The sequence below is a fragment of the Thalassophryne amazonica genome, chromosome 5, assembly GCF_902500255.1.
Source record: "Thalassophryne amazonica chromosome 5, fThaAma1.1, whole genome shotgun sequence".
NCBI lineage: Eukaryota > Metazoa > Chordata > Actinopteri > Batrachoidiformes > Batrachoididae > Thalassophryne > Thalassophryne amazonica.
The window spans coordinates 88,329,593-88,344,572 of record NC_047107.1 but is presented as its reverse complement, the minus strand read 5'-3'; the positions used below and the strand labels follow the sequence as shown (position 1 = coordinate 88,344,572).

The 14,980-nt window shown below is 39.6% G+C and overlaps 1 protein-coding gene across 3 annotated transcripts in view; it reads left to right on the top strand.

The window, feature by feature from the left end:
- Positions 1 to 14,980, top strand: part of kank1a (KN motif and ankyrin repeat domains 1a) — a 138,781-nt gene that overhangs the window by 87,361 nt on the left and 36,440 nt on the right. For 2 of the 3 annotated variants that reach the window (XM_034170801.1, XM_034170804.1), the window contains one exon: positions 1,603 to 1,732. In XM_034170801.1, the coding sequence (XP_034026692.1) occupies positions 1,696 to 1,732 (37 nt within the window). In that variant the 5' untranslated portion in view covers positions 1,603 to 1,695. The remainder of the gene's footprint in view (positions 1 to 1,602; positions 1,733 to 14,980) is intronic. The other variant, XM_034170802.1, reaches the window with a different exon arrangement.

Genomic DNA, 14,980 nt, shown 5'->3' with positions numbered 1-14,980 from the left:
AAGCTCCACTGTTTAATATCAAGTTAGTAAACACGGCTCACAAGCCAATGTTTTATAAAAATTTATATTTTGATCAAACTTTGACTTCCCGAACTTTGAATCCCCTTCAACTGTTTTTTTCATGATTATACAATGCATAGCTATAACAAAAGTAAGAAAAATGTCAAATATATATATATATATAAAAATTGATTTTATATGGCCATGAAAATTGAAAAAAAAAAAAACTAGATTTTCTGATTTTTACCTCATTTTAATAGATGTTTATTTACTTAGATCTATTAAATATGTCCACTTTTTAAATTAAATCTGATTTATAAAATGCATTTCTGAATTCTACAGAGTAACCGCTTTCATTTGGTGTATTACACTTGTCTGTACCATAAACTTGATTTTTGGTGCCAAGGGGCCATTTTTAGGGGCGTTCACCATGCTTTCAATCTGGACTAATTCAAATCCTGGATACCTATCACCTTTCCTGAACACGGTGTCACACCACTGATTCAATTCATGGTAAAATGGTAATGGACTGCATTTATATAGCGCTTTTCCATCGGCGTAAGACGCTCAAAGCGCTTTACAATGATGCCTCACATTCACACACACATTCACACACCGATGTTAGGGTGCTGTCATGCAAGGCGTGCACTGGACATCGGGAGCAACTTGGGGATTACGGACCTTGCCCAAGGACCCTTAGTGATTTTCCGGTCAGGCTGGGGTTTGATCCTCTGGTCTGAAGCCCGATGCTTAACCACTAGACCATCACCTCTTCCCGTTGGGTAATATTTCACAAAATACACATTTTATTGCTGTGCCACCCTACTACAACCCTCAGATTGACTCCTTGATCACACAAACACAGGATGGTTTGTCACTTGTCCAGCAATAAGATGACAGGTGAATAAGTTATATTTGTTCAGGTTTTTAGAAAGTACCAGTGTGTATCAGCTTTGTCAAACTATTCGAGCAGTTTATCCTCCAGATTGTATTTAAAAAAAAAAAAAAAAAACAACCCTCTCTGTGGCCTGTAAATTTAGATTTTTTTTCCTTCCAGTGTTAGAGAATTAGTCTTTCTTTGTCCTCCATAATATATCCATTGATGACCAGACCTGTGCACACAGGACATCTGTGTTCATAAAGGTTAGATACACACCTGTGAGAAAGCAGAGGTCAGAGCTGTCCATCACACAGAGTGCAATTCAGCGTCTTGTCCAAAAGGTATTTTTTTTTATTTTATTTTTTTATTCAAACATATAAAGCAAGTTGGCCAGAAAAGTTATTTGATCAGAGGTTTTTTTTTTTTTTTTTTTTTACCTTTTACCACTTTTCTTTAATGACTTTTTAGAGTTGTCTGCATTCTGTGCTTCCACTGCAGCAAACATATTAACTCTCAAAACACTATAACTTGGTACAGGTCTTGACCACACTACTCTTGCCATGTTGGTATTTATATATTTTTGTTATTAAAAACATTTATGTCTATTCTGTCCATTATGTATGTATTCAGTGAACCCTCTCAGTTTAAGAGCTTTCACTAGTCAGAGTTTGCGTGTGGCTCTCACTAACAAAGCTGTGCGTAAATGTTTTTTCTTTTGTCAGTTTGCAGGCTGCATGGTAATCTGGACTTGATGCATGGCAGTTGCATAACCCCAGCTGGTCTTGTTTTGGGACTGAGGGCACACGGCTGCAGCCATGGCTCAAAAGGTGCATGCGAGTGGTAACGGCCCAGGTAACCAGACCAGAAAGTACCCGTGTGTATCAGCTTTGCTAGCCTATCCAAAGTCAGTTTTATTCTAAACTTTAAAATTTTCTGTTATGATGGAGCAGCATGTGTACAATTTTTTTTTTTTTTTTTTTTTTTATCATTTGTGATTTTGTGTTCATAGCATTGAGTTTACGACATTAGATAGGAACTTATTATAGTTGGCAGAATAGAGATAGTTCAGTTGTAATTTATTTTTGTAGTTTTTGACAGTTTATGGGTTGTTGGCATCATGATGTCTTTAATTTTTTGGGGGGTGGGGTATTTGCATTTATTGTATGACCATCACCAATGTTTAGACACAAACAGCTCTTACTCACTGTCAAAAAAAAGAGGCATAGATTTTCTCTAATTACTAATCAATTCCACACTCGGCGTATATCCTTACAAATGAACATAAAAGCCGATCTGTATTACAATAACCAAATGGCCTCTGTGTGCATGCATGCATGCATGGCTTCCATCATGCAAAAGCCAGAGAGAGCTGACATTTGCTATTTGGTATACTTATGTATTTAGGGACAACGATGAAGGCTGTGAAAACAGAAGGTTGATAGGACAAATATTTTTGGAGAAATTAGTAGTTTTATGAGTTTATGAACTTTATGAGATGAGTTTCCTCCGCAGGGTGGCTGGGCGCTCCCTTAGAGATAGGGTGAGGAGCTCGGTCACTCCGGAGGAGCTCGGAGTCGAGCCGCTGCTCCTCCACGTCGAAAGGAGTCAGTTGAGGTGGCTCGGGCATCTTTTCCGGATGCCCCCTGGACGCCTCGCCGGAGAGGTGTTCTGGGCACGTCCCATTGGGAGGAGGCCCCGGGGAAGACCCAGGACACGCTGGAGGGACTACATCTCTCGGCTGGCTTGGGAACGCCTTGGGGTTCCCCCGGAGGAGCTGGGGGAGGTGTGTGTGGATCGGGAGGTCTGGGTGGCTTTGCTTGAGATGCTGCCCCCACGACCCGACTCCGGATAAAGCGGAAGAAAATGGATGGATGGATAGTAGTTTTATCTAACCAGTAAACAATGGACATCGTGCTTCAATGCACCTTAGGAGTTTGGGTTTTGGGGTTTTAAATGTTATTGTGGTTCATGTTAGTTTAACAGTGATGTTAGTGTTATTGATTTGTGTTTTTGTAGTTCATTTAGTCAGTGTCATGTTGTTGTTACTATGAGTGAAGCGTTTTGCTTTTGATATCTTCCGCCAACATCTCTGTTTTTGCATGTGTAAAAATTAAAAGCACCTGTCTGCAGGAAAAAAAAAGTTCTGCATCTGTGTGAGTGACTGGGGACAGCTGACATTTGCCATTAGGTGTACTTGTGTACAGTTGTATGTAAAAGTTTTGGCACCCCTGATTTCCATGATTTTCCTTTATAAATCATTGGTTGTTTGGATCAGCAATTTCAGTTCAATATATCATATAGCAGACAAAAAGTGATATTTGAGAAGTGAAATGAAGTTGATAGGATTTACAGAAACAAAATTAGGCATGTGCATAAATTTGGGCACCCCAACAGAAAAAATTACATCAATATTTAGTAGATCCTCCTTTTGCAGAAATAACAGCCTCTAAACACATCATATAGCTTCCAATGAGCATTTGGATTCTGGTTGAAGGTATTTTGGACCATTCTTCTTTACAAACCATCTCAGGTTTGTTGGTTTCTGAGCATGGACAGCCCACTTAAAATCACACCACAGATTTTCAATAATATTCAGGTTTGGGGACTGAGATGGTCATTCCAGAACTTTGTACTTGTTCCTCTGCATGAATGCCTTAGTAGATTTTGAGCAGTTTAGGGTCGTCGTCTTGTTAAAAGATCCAGCCCCGGGGCAACGTCAACTTTGCCACTGATTCATGAACATTGTTCTTATGAATCTGCTGATATTGACTGGACCCTCAACTTTAACAAGATTCCCAGTACCTGCACTGGCCACACAGCCCCACAGCATGATGGAAGCATCTCCAAATTTTACTGTAGGTAGCAAGCATTTGTCTTGGGATGCTGTTCTTTTTCAGCTATGCATACCGCCCCTTATGTCCAAATAACTCAGTTTTAGTTTCATCAGTCCACAGCACCTTATTCCAAAATAAAGCTGGCTTGTCCAAATGTGCTGTAGCATACCTCAAGTGACTCTTTGTGGCGTGTATGCAGAAAAGGCTTCCTCTGCATTATAGCATCATACAGCATCTCTTTGTGCAAAGTGCGCTGTATAGTTGAACGATGCACAGACACACTATCTGCAGCAATATCATGCTGTAGGTCTTTGGAGCAGGTCTGTGGGTTGACTGACTGTTCTCACCATCCTTCGCTTCAGCTTATTTGAGATTTCTCTTGCCCTGCCATTTCAGGCCTTAACTAGTACTGTGCCTGTGCGCTTCCATTTCCTCACAGTGGAAACTGACAGCTGAAATCTTTGAGATAGCTTTTTGTATCCATCCCCTAAACCATGATGTTGAACAATCTTTGTTTTCAGGTCATGTGAGAGTTGTTAGAGGCTCCCATGTTGCCACTCATTAGAAGAGATGCAAAGAGGGGAAACATTTGCAAATGGCCACCTTAAATACCCTTTCTCATGATTGGATTCACGTGTCTACGGAGGTCAAGGGTGAATGAACTTACCAAACCAATTTTGTGATCCAGTAATTAGTGCTAAATGTATTCAAATCAATAAAATGACAAGGGTGCCCAAATTTATGCACCTGCCCAATTTTGTTAAATAATTATTGCACACTTTCTGTAAATATTAGAAACTTCATTTCACTTCTCAAATATCAGTGTGTTTGTCTGCTATATGATATATTTAACAGAAATTTCTGATCCAGGCAACCAATGATTTATAAAGGAAAATCATGAAAATTATCAGGAATGCCTAAACTTTTGCATACAACTGTATTTTGGGTCAAGGGTGAACGGCACCAAAACACAATTTTTGGAGAAACTACGGATATTAGCTAACTTTGCAAATTACATGATTGGTATTATTATTACTTTATTTTATTATTCTATTTTGCCATTTGATTTTTAAATGGACCACAATGCAAATAAATGTTGTCACTTTCCTGTGTCAGCCGTGTATTTTTAATGTATTTACAGTTATATTATGTACTAACATTGAGCTTGCTAAACAAAAGCACACACGCATGCATACACATAAACATAAGTCATTTTGCTTTTAATATATAGTCCAGTGAGTCCAGAATGTAATTATCAACATCCATTGATCAGTGTTGGCTAATATCCATAGTTTCTCCAAAAATCAGTCCTGTCAACGTTCTGTTTTGGCAGCATTCATCCTTGACCCAATATTCATAAGCATACCAATCGGAAAATGTCAGCTCTCCCCAGTTTGTCCGTGATTGTAGTTGTATGCACACACATGCACAGGGGCCACTTGGCTTTTAATATATAGATGATTTACTGTGTCCTGCTGGAATGGCGTGCGAGTCCAGAATTTTATTTCAGTGTTCATTGTTCACTGTTGTTAGCTAATATTCCTAATTCCTTCAGTAATATTAGTCCTATCAACTTTGTTTTCACAGCATTCATCCTTGACCCAAAATTCACTAGCATACCAAACGGCAAATCTCTGCTTTCCCCAGTTTCTTCGTGGTTGAAGCTGCACCCACACAGAGGCGACTTGGCTATAATATAGATTGTTGTAATGAGAAACTTGAGATTTCAATATGTGCTCAATTATACTGGTATGCTTTCCTGGTTAGGGTTGGGTATCGAGAACTGGTTCTTTTCGGGTATCATTAAGAAATGAATCGATCCACCCATATCAATAGTCTTTTTGCTTAATGATTCCCTTATCGGTCCTTCAGAGCAGCCGTTGGTTTTGAGGGTGTTTGTCGGGAAAAATAATCATTTCTCTGTGTTGTGGACCCTGCAGTGGGTCTGTAATCACCAGTTTCTGCAGCGCGACACCACTTTGAAGCCTGAACCAATGAAGCAGTGCTTCAATCTGCTGGCTTGTTGGTTTTTTGATTCACTGCTCTTCAGAAGTGGCAAGTCTGCTTCTTAATCCCTCTCAAAGCCATTAAAATATGAGGTCATCCGGACATTCCACTGTTAAAGGAGATTTTTTTTAATGAGACGTGCGGACGGAATGGCGCGTCGGCGCGCCCGCCACAGGAAAAACACCTCCGTGTTGATAACCATTTGTAAAATCCAGGCGGCTTTTGGTGACTTTCAGTTGAGTGAGTATCTGAGAAATTGTTTAACAGCAGGGCATGATCCAACTTGTCCTTAAGGCTTCCAACGGAGGTGTTTTTCCTGTGGCGGGCTCGCCACGCCGGCTGCAAGCCGACGCGCCAATCCGTCCGCACGTCTTTGATTAAAAAAAAAAAATCTCCTTTAACAGTGGAATGTCCGGATAAACTGCTGATTCCGACCTCTTCTGAAAGTTCTCTGTTCTCTCACGACATCCTGGGTCAACAGAGGCTTAAATTTGGAGGTTTTCAGCTTGAAACAGGATGACGACGTCGCCTCGGAGCGCTGCGTGACGTCCCGCTCCGTGGGAAGTCCTTACAGCGATAGAAACAATCCAAAATCTATCAGCCGTTAAAATTTTCACCAAAAACCAGCTGAATTTCTCAAATGATGTCCACTCGGATGTGCCTCACAGTTTTTGAAAAAATTTTGATCAAGCACAGCGCCAGTCTCTCAGCAACTTCTCAGACAATGAAAATCCGACGAAGGGGCTGGACCACTCCTTCCACAAGGCATGCTCACAGGCGAATGATGTCACCGACAGGTGTGAAAAAACTCTTGCATGCCCATGAGGGTTCAAGCTTGGCTGATGTAATCACACGTGATTCAAATCCATATGTTTTTTTTTTTAAATAATAAGGTAGGATACTTTTCTAATAGACCTTGTATGTCAATCGTAAGTCCCTTTGTGTGGATTAAAGTCACTAACTGGGACTCTTACCTTGTTGCAGTCAAGAAATGAGAATTGTCCTCCATTCCGTTGGCACAGCTCCAAATGCTGCGCGGCTCTCTGCCGAGACAGAGGCCGGTCGGAATTAATAACTTCAAAATGAATTGCCGCTTCAAGTAAAATGACACCTCTTTCCAAACACTGTAATACAGATGATAAACTACAATTGACAAAAATGCTTTTTTTCTCCCAGAATGAGACGTCCTGTATTCGTTATCAATTACATCCTGACGTGCAGCACAGCCAGCTGCAAGAGTTCAGCTCAGATGTATGGGAAGACATTCATGCCAATAATGTCTGAAAGGAAATGCTTTTGACAAAAAAACTACAGATTTTGTTTATTTCTATTTATGTCCAGAGATCAAGGATCCACCATGTAGAGTTTATTATGTCCAGAGTTTAAGGATCCAGTAACCAATTTCATATTTATTTACTTTAAGACTCAATAAAATGTTGTTGACATAGAAAACCTGTAAAGCCTACTTTTAGTACACAGAAAATTCACAAGAGGTATCGATAAGGGAATTGATAATGAATCAGATCAATAAGCGGAATCGATAATGGTATCTATCGATTCAAATCTTATCAATACCCATCCCTAATCCTGGTGCAGGCTCTGTCCATAACAGTAGAGGCCTAAGCTGTAATATATCAACACTTGAGTATGGTTTCCAGTGCTCTCTGTAGTAAACAACAGCCCTAAACTAACCCTAAGCATAGGAGAAAGATCCCGCTCTTCCCATGGGAGGAAGGGAGACGGACAATGATGGGTTTGAGGGAATGTTTGAACCCTGTATCCCTAGGGGGATGGTACTGAACTGGGAAGCAGATACAGAGCCGGATTCATCAGACATTACATCAAATCACACGTCCCAACTTTATCAGCGACGATGACTGATAAAAATTTGAAATGTCTGCAGTGTCACTTTATTTTTCATGAAAGATAATAAAAAAATGGAAAGTCATCAGTCACTCAGTGAGTTTCACAAGCTGTTATGTTTAACTGACAGGCTAGCTCATAGCTGAATTGTTTAGAAATATTTGCTTTTCCTCATTCCAAACAGGACACACACACACAATAGGGCATTTTTACATCAACAATACTGCTCCCTTGTGGGTAAAATAAGTAATTACTAAACTACAAATAATGCAGTGACCCATAAGGGCCTTCTTATTTAGTTTTTTTTTTTTTGATATTCTACCGGTATATAGCATGTTTCATTGGGAAAAGCTGGCAGTAGAGCTAAATACACAACTCCTTAATTAATTTGCAGAAACATGTAAGGTGCAGATGTTGCACTGTGTGCCCCTGTCTTATTCCATTCTATTTTGTGCCAGTGTAATCTGTTGTATAAATGTACAAGGGAACTACAGATATATCATGCTTTAAGTAGTGCTGTGTGTTCTCATATTTGTCTCATGAACCTGCTATCTGGAAGAGAATCATTGTGCAGTGAAAAACAGTTTGCTGGAATGCAAGTGGAATGGAATGGAATGGAATGAGATTTATTATCATTGTCATTACAAGTGATACAAAATACAATAAATAAATAAATGACACATTTCCAGGAGAACATATGAAGTGTTATATTCATTGACAGTGGTGGAGAGTTCAGGTCAGGAAGAAGGCCTTTTTATGCGGTGAGATTTTGGGATGGATAGGCGACAGCCTTGTGCCAAAAAAGAGCAGATTATGGAGTTTCTGGCCAGGGTGGGAGGGGTCAGCTACACTATTATTTTGCCCACTACAGGGCCCTGGAGGTGTGCAAGTCCTGGAGGAATGGCAGGTTTCAGTCATTCCTGATTGCTGTAATCTGCGTTTTTCCCTTGGCAGTGGCAGCAGTATACTAGTGGTGTTGGAGGAGATGATCATCAATGAGTCCATCCTTAAGTGTACAGCACACATGCACATCACATGTACTTGTAGGAATGTTCAACATTTTTGACACAATAAATTTACTTTGTCCAGTGTGTCCTCTGTGTGTTGTGTCCACGCTTGCTTCTGAAAAGGCTGAGGTTGTGTGAGCTCACACTGCAGAAGGTGCACATGTATGGAGAAGATTTTCACGCTTCAGCGTGAAATAAACCCTGTCAGCCGAGACGTAGTTCAGAACGCACACCTGCAGCCCGCTCGCATTCCTGTCCGGGTTAACGGGAGAGAGTGAAGCTTCTTGCTTCCAAATCCCTCCAGGAATGCACAGCATGCATGACAGATACTTTCAAAATATATATATATATATATATATATATATATATATATATATATATATATATATATATACACAAATAAAGCCTGCAGAGGCTGACTCATGCCTCAGAGTGGACTGGAATGACTGTGGTTGGACTTGAATGCTTCCAGTCTGTGGTGGACACGGACAAAGTCAGCAGCATGTAATTGTCTGCTCCCTGCACTGGCCACTGTGAAAAGCACTGTTTTGTGGGCCCCAAATGTCATCTTATTGTGAGTGTAAACACTGAACTTATGTAAATGTGTGCAAAAGTGGCAGGGTGCTGTGTCTCTGTAAACTAAATGAGATAATTATTCTGTTTTATTCACTGGTGCCGTTTTGCACTGTTGGTACAACATTAACAACCATGGTGCCTGTTTCAGCAGCTGTTAGATGCTTCAGTGTAAATATCTATTCAGTGCATGCTGAAATACTTATATTTTGAAAGAGTCTTTTTGTCTCTAAGTTTAACATGGTTTGTGTCAGCATTAAAGTTTGCTATGAAATAAGACAGATTAGGTAAGCCATGTGAAGGTTTTTACTGTCTGATAGAAAATGAACCAGCTGTTTTGTTGTTACAACTGTTGAAGAATAGTGCACTCTGTAATCAGTTACATGTTGTGGTTTAGGCAGATGAATTTGATTGTAGTTACAGGTTTGTGCTTAAACAGCGTCTGCAAATTTGTCTAGCTTGAAAACCTAACAAATGGAGGGGGAAAAGCAAGATTGAGAATTTTACCAAAATTTATTGATAAATAAAATGGGAAGTGGCGTGAATGAGGCAGCAGATTTGTAGTTAAAGCAGAAGCATTGGACCTAGGTGCCACCACTAGGTCATTTTCCACAGAGCAGTCCGGGTCCGTATGGAATGCTATTTTGTGCGTTTCCTCATTCAGAGGGACTGGTACGAAAATACCCGACCCGTACTGTAGCATTTTTTTGGGGGGCACCCCTCATGTGGGGTACTAAAATAATGGGCAAAAGGGAGGACCTGACCCACTGCTGTCCATTGATTGATAGCAACATAAAAGTGTCATCACCCAAAATGTGTCATCTCACATCTAAAATGTGTTTTAGACGTGAGATGGTGCACAAAGTACAGTGCATCCAGAAAGTATTGACAGCGCTTCACTCTTTCAGCATTTTAAGTTCAGCCTTAAATCTTTTTTTTTTTTTTTTGTCAAAATTCTACACACAATACCCTATAAGGACAATGTGAAAAGTTTTTTTTGTTGTTGTCTTGAGATTTTTGGAAATTTATGAGAAAAAAAAAAAAGGATAAATCACATGTACATAAGCCGTGAAGCTCAAAACTGAGCTCAAGTGCATCCTGTTTCCACTGATCATCCTTGATGTTTCTACAGCTTAACTGGAGTCCACCTTGGGTAAATTCAGTTGATTGGACATGATTTGGAAAGACACACACCTGTCTACATATAAGGTCCCACAGTTGACAGTGCATGTCAGAGCACAAACCAAGCATGAAGTCAAAGGAATTGTCTGTAGACCTCTGAGACAGGATTGTCTCAATGCACAAATCTGGGGAAGGATACAGAAACATTTGTTGCTTTTGGCACAGTGGCCTTCATCAACCATAAATGGAAGAGGTTCAGATCCACCAGGACTCTTCCTAGAGCTGGCTGCTTGTCTAAACGGAGCGACTGGGAGAGAAGGGCCTTAGTCAGGGAGGTGACCAAGAACCCGATGGTCACTCTGTCAGTTCTCCAGCATTCCTCTGTGGAGAGAGGAAAGCTTTCCAGAAGGACAACCATCTCTGCAGCAGTGCACCAGTCATGCCTGTATAGTAGAGTGGCCGGACGGAAGCCACTTTTTACTAAAAGGCACATGGCAGCCTGCCTGGAGTTTGCCACAAAGCACCTGAAGGACTCAGACCATGAGAAACAAACTTCTGTGGTCTGATGAGACAGAGATTGAACTTTCGTGTGAATGCCAGGTGTCACGTTTGGAGGAAACCAGGAACCCACCATCCCTACAGTGAAGCATGGTGGTGGCAGCATCATGCTGTGGGGATGTTTTTCAGCGGCAGCAACTGAGAGACTAGTCAGAATTGACGGAAGATGAATACAGCAATGAACAGAGACATCCTGGATGCAAACCTGCTCCAGAGCGCTCTTGACCTCTGACTGGTGCAGCGGTTCATCTTTCAGTAGGACAGTGGGCCTAAGCACGCAGCCAAGATATCAAAGGAGTGGCTTCAGGACAACTCTATGAATGTCCTTCAGTGGCCCAGACAGAGGCCAGACCCAAATCCAATTAAACATTTCTGGAGAGATCTGAAAGTGGCTGTGCACATGACATGACATGACACTCCCATCCAGCCTGATGGAGCTCGAGAGGTGCTGCAAAGAGGAATGGGGAAAAATGCCCAAAGATAGGTGCACCAAGCTTGAGGCATCATATTCAAGAAGATTTTAGATAATTACTGTAATTGCTGCCAAAGGTGCATCAACAGAGTATTGAGCAAAGGGTCTAAATAATTATGTGCATGTGATTTTTTTATTTTTATTTATTTTTTATAAATTTGCAAAAAAACTTTTCATGTTGTCATTACGGGGTGTTGCAAGTAGAATATTAAGCGGGGGGGTGGATTAATTTTGGAGTCAGGCTGTAACAACAAAATGTGGAAAAAGTATAGCCCTTCGAATACTTCCGGGATACACTGTAAAGCTCAACTATTTGCATCATTTTGTTCTTGGGGAAACAACACATTACTCGATGGCTGACAGTGCTGCACACTATTGGTGAGAAGCTGTGAACTTTGCCAAACATATTTAAAAAGAAAAACAATCATTGGGGCTTTACTTCTTTAACATAACAGTGTTATCTCAGTGTTCCATTCTGCCCAGCAATTGTTTTTGAGGTAGCTGGCTGTTTTGCTTGACCATTTAAGAGGAAAGAACGACTGGTGCAGTTTTTCACGCTTCCACAGGACTTGCAGAGGAAGCCCAAACATTTCCTCTTGTCTGCATCATCATGTATAGAAGCAAGTTATTGAATTTGGCAGCAGTTTGTGGCACAGCACTGTGACTTTCTAGGAGAATCAAAGTAATCAGTCAGTGGGACTGTCTGTGTTCGTGAGCAAGAATTTTCACTAATCAGTGTTTTTTTTTTTTTTTTTTTTTTTTTTTTTGTCTTTCAGGGAGTTTTTTAAGAGGGGTGTTGAAGCAGTTAGTTTAAGGCATTGATTGAGCCTTGGCAGTACGGCTGTGGTGACTAATTAGGCGCAGAGCGGTCACAAGCGGAGCCAGGAAATTCCAGATGAACTGCATGAGAATAGCTGTGTGTACATGTGTGTCCGTCTGTCCAAGAGAGATCCTCCACCCTGCCACTTGCATCATAGCTGCTTTTTATTGCACACGCTGAAATATTTAAATTTGGGCTATGATCAGTGTAACTTCATTACGTCTCATTCTTTTTCATCAAACATTATCTTTGTGACTCGTCACTTAACTGTTCAGTCAGTACAATGTTGAATCGTACTAACGGTGCTAACATACACATTAGATCCTAAAATTTCACACACTATTAGCACGTTAGTGCAGTTAGCCACATTGTAAGCTATATCATTTTTTTTTATATTAAAATGCGCAAAGCAACTAGTGGGCTTCTACAATAGGAAGCTCTGGCTCTGAGTGCATTTAAAAAAGTCTGCTTTGTGAGGCTTCATAATTTCTATTATTGCACAAATTATTTGCATAGAAAACTGGTAATCTCTGCACTTCAGTAGTTAATCTCTTGCTGCCAGTATTTCCCCATTATTAAAGATGAAACATCCTTTATGTGATTGGCTTTAGAAAAAGTGTAAAAGTTGTAACTTTTAAACTTTTGACTGTTGTATTTCTGCATGGGTGGCACACTCGCAGCCAGCTGTGGTGGAATTTTCCATGAATGTGTTCACTGAAAACAATAGAACATCCGTTTACCGTCTCACGCGTACAGCCAGCATGTGAATGCAGCATCTTTGTTTTAGTTATGTGCATTACTGTTCTGTCTGAATGTATTGGAAGAATATTTGCTTTACACAGAAGCCATTAATGTTTGAGTTCCAAAAGTGAATGACAAGACAGTTTACAATGCCAGTTTTTATTTTCTGGTTTTAACATGACAAGCAACGATGAACAACAAAGCCAAGTGTGAATAGTTGCACTGCAGCAACTTCACATACAGAATTACTGTGTTCAGTCAGCTCATGATTTATTTATTTATTTTGTGTGAAAGCCAGCATGGGAATCATCTGTGAGAGACATGCGAAATACAATTTAAACCATCTGAGCACAAAACAGATTTGAACTGCCATGTGGTTTGTAGCTGATTTAGAATGCTGGAATTAATCAATGGACAATGTTGGATAATTGGGTTAAAACATGCATTATTACTATATGTACCAACAATCTCTTAGTACACATTTGTAACAGTACTTTTATTACATTATGTACCTACAAAACACTAGTACACATTATTCCATTATGGATGTACAACTGAGTACAAGTAATTACAGATTATTACATAGACTAATACATTGTACTAAGTGTGGTAGGTACTATGTATTAAGGGTACTGTAAAATAGTGTTTTTTTTTTTTTAATAGTAATTATTCTTTATTTTGTGATACAGCATCTTTGTTACTGGAGTACATTTGATTAAAAGATTAGTTTTGTTTTTTGTTTATACCCTTTAGAGGAGCAACAGTTGGTTATTGAGGACCATTATGTAAATAAGTCATTTGATTTGTGCTATCCTCAGCATTTTATTTCATGTGCCAGTATTTTTTTAATAAATGAAAGCAATTAATCCAAATGGACTTAACTATTTTAATCAGTCATGTTTTGTTTTTTGTTTTTTGTTTTTTTACTCGTTTGGGAGGCCCTGCGACTTGTACTCCGGTGCAACTTGTATGCTGAAAAATCACAAGTTTGTTATTAATAATAGTAATTATATTGACTATTTGTATCGAACTTTCCCAAGAATTGAAGCACTAAACAAAATAAACTCCAAAAACAAAAGAATAAATGTTGGTAATAAAACATACACAACAATGCACAAAAATCCCAAATACTGTAAGAGCTCATAACACAGAAAAATGTGACTTATAGTCTGATGTGACTTACAGGCATGCACATAACTGGTACTCATGGTGCTTGTGCATGCTAAAAATAAATGTTCAGTAGAAAACACAAGGGAAGTGCTTCATAAGATGAAAGCAATGACGGATTGTAGGAAAAGTGTTTCCCTTTGCTGTGCATCAATGATGTTTAGCACACACAAACACGATGAGTACCAGTTATGTGCACCCCTACTTATAAAATATTTTTTCCTGGTTAAAGAGGCGTTTTTTTTTTTTTTTTTTTACAGGTACGACTCGTACACCAGTTATTTATTTATTTATTTTTTGTCTTTAAATATCCAATTTCTCTCATTTCAGCTTCTTAAATGTGAATATGTACAAGCTGAAATTGACCTTTCAGATCAAATCAATTTTATTTATATAGCACCAAATCACAACAAACAGTTGCCCCAAGGCGCTTTATATTGTAAGGCAAAAGCCATACAATAATTACAGAAAAACCCCAACGGTCAAAGCGACCCCCTGCGAGCAAGCACGTGGCGACAGTGGGAAGGAAAAACTCCCTTTTAACAGGAAGAAACCTCCAGCAGAACCAGGCTCAGGGAGGGGCAGTCTTCTGCTGGGACTGGTTGGGCTGAGGGGAGAGAATCAAGAAAAAGACATGCTGTGGAAAAGAGCAGAGGTCAATCACTAATGATTAAATGCAGAGTGGTGCATACATAGCAAAAAGAGAAAACAAGAAATGTCAACTCATCTTGTGCTCTGGATAACACTGATTTTTTTTTTCACCCTATTTTCTGACACATTTTTTTAAAAACCTAACTACTAATAAATTAATAGAGAATATAATTGATTAGTTAATTGATTTTGGAAGTAATTTAGTTTTAAAGTTAATACTGTTGCATCATTCAGCCTTCTGAAAACTTCCTGTGTAATGATCCAGACAAGGCACTCCTGTAGTGT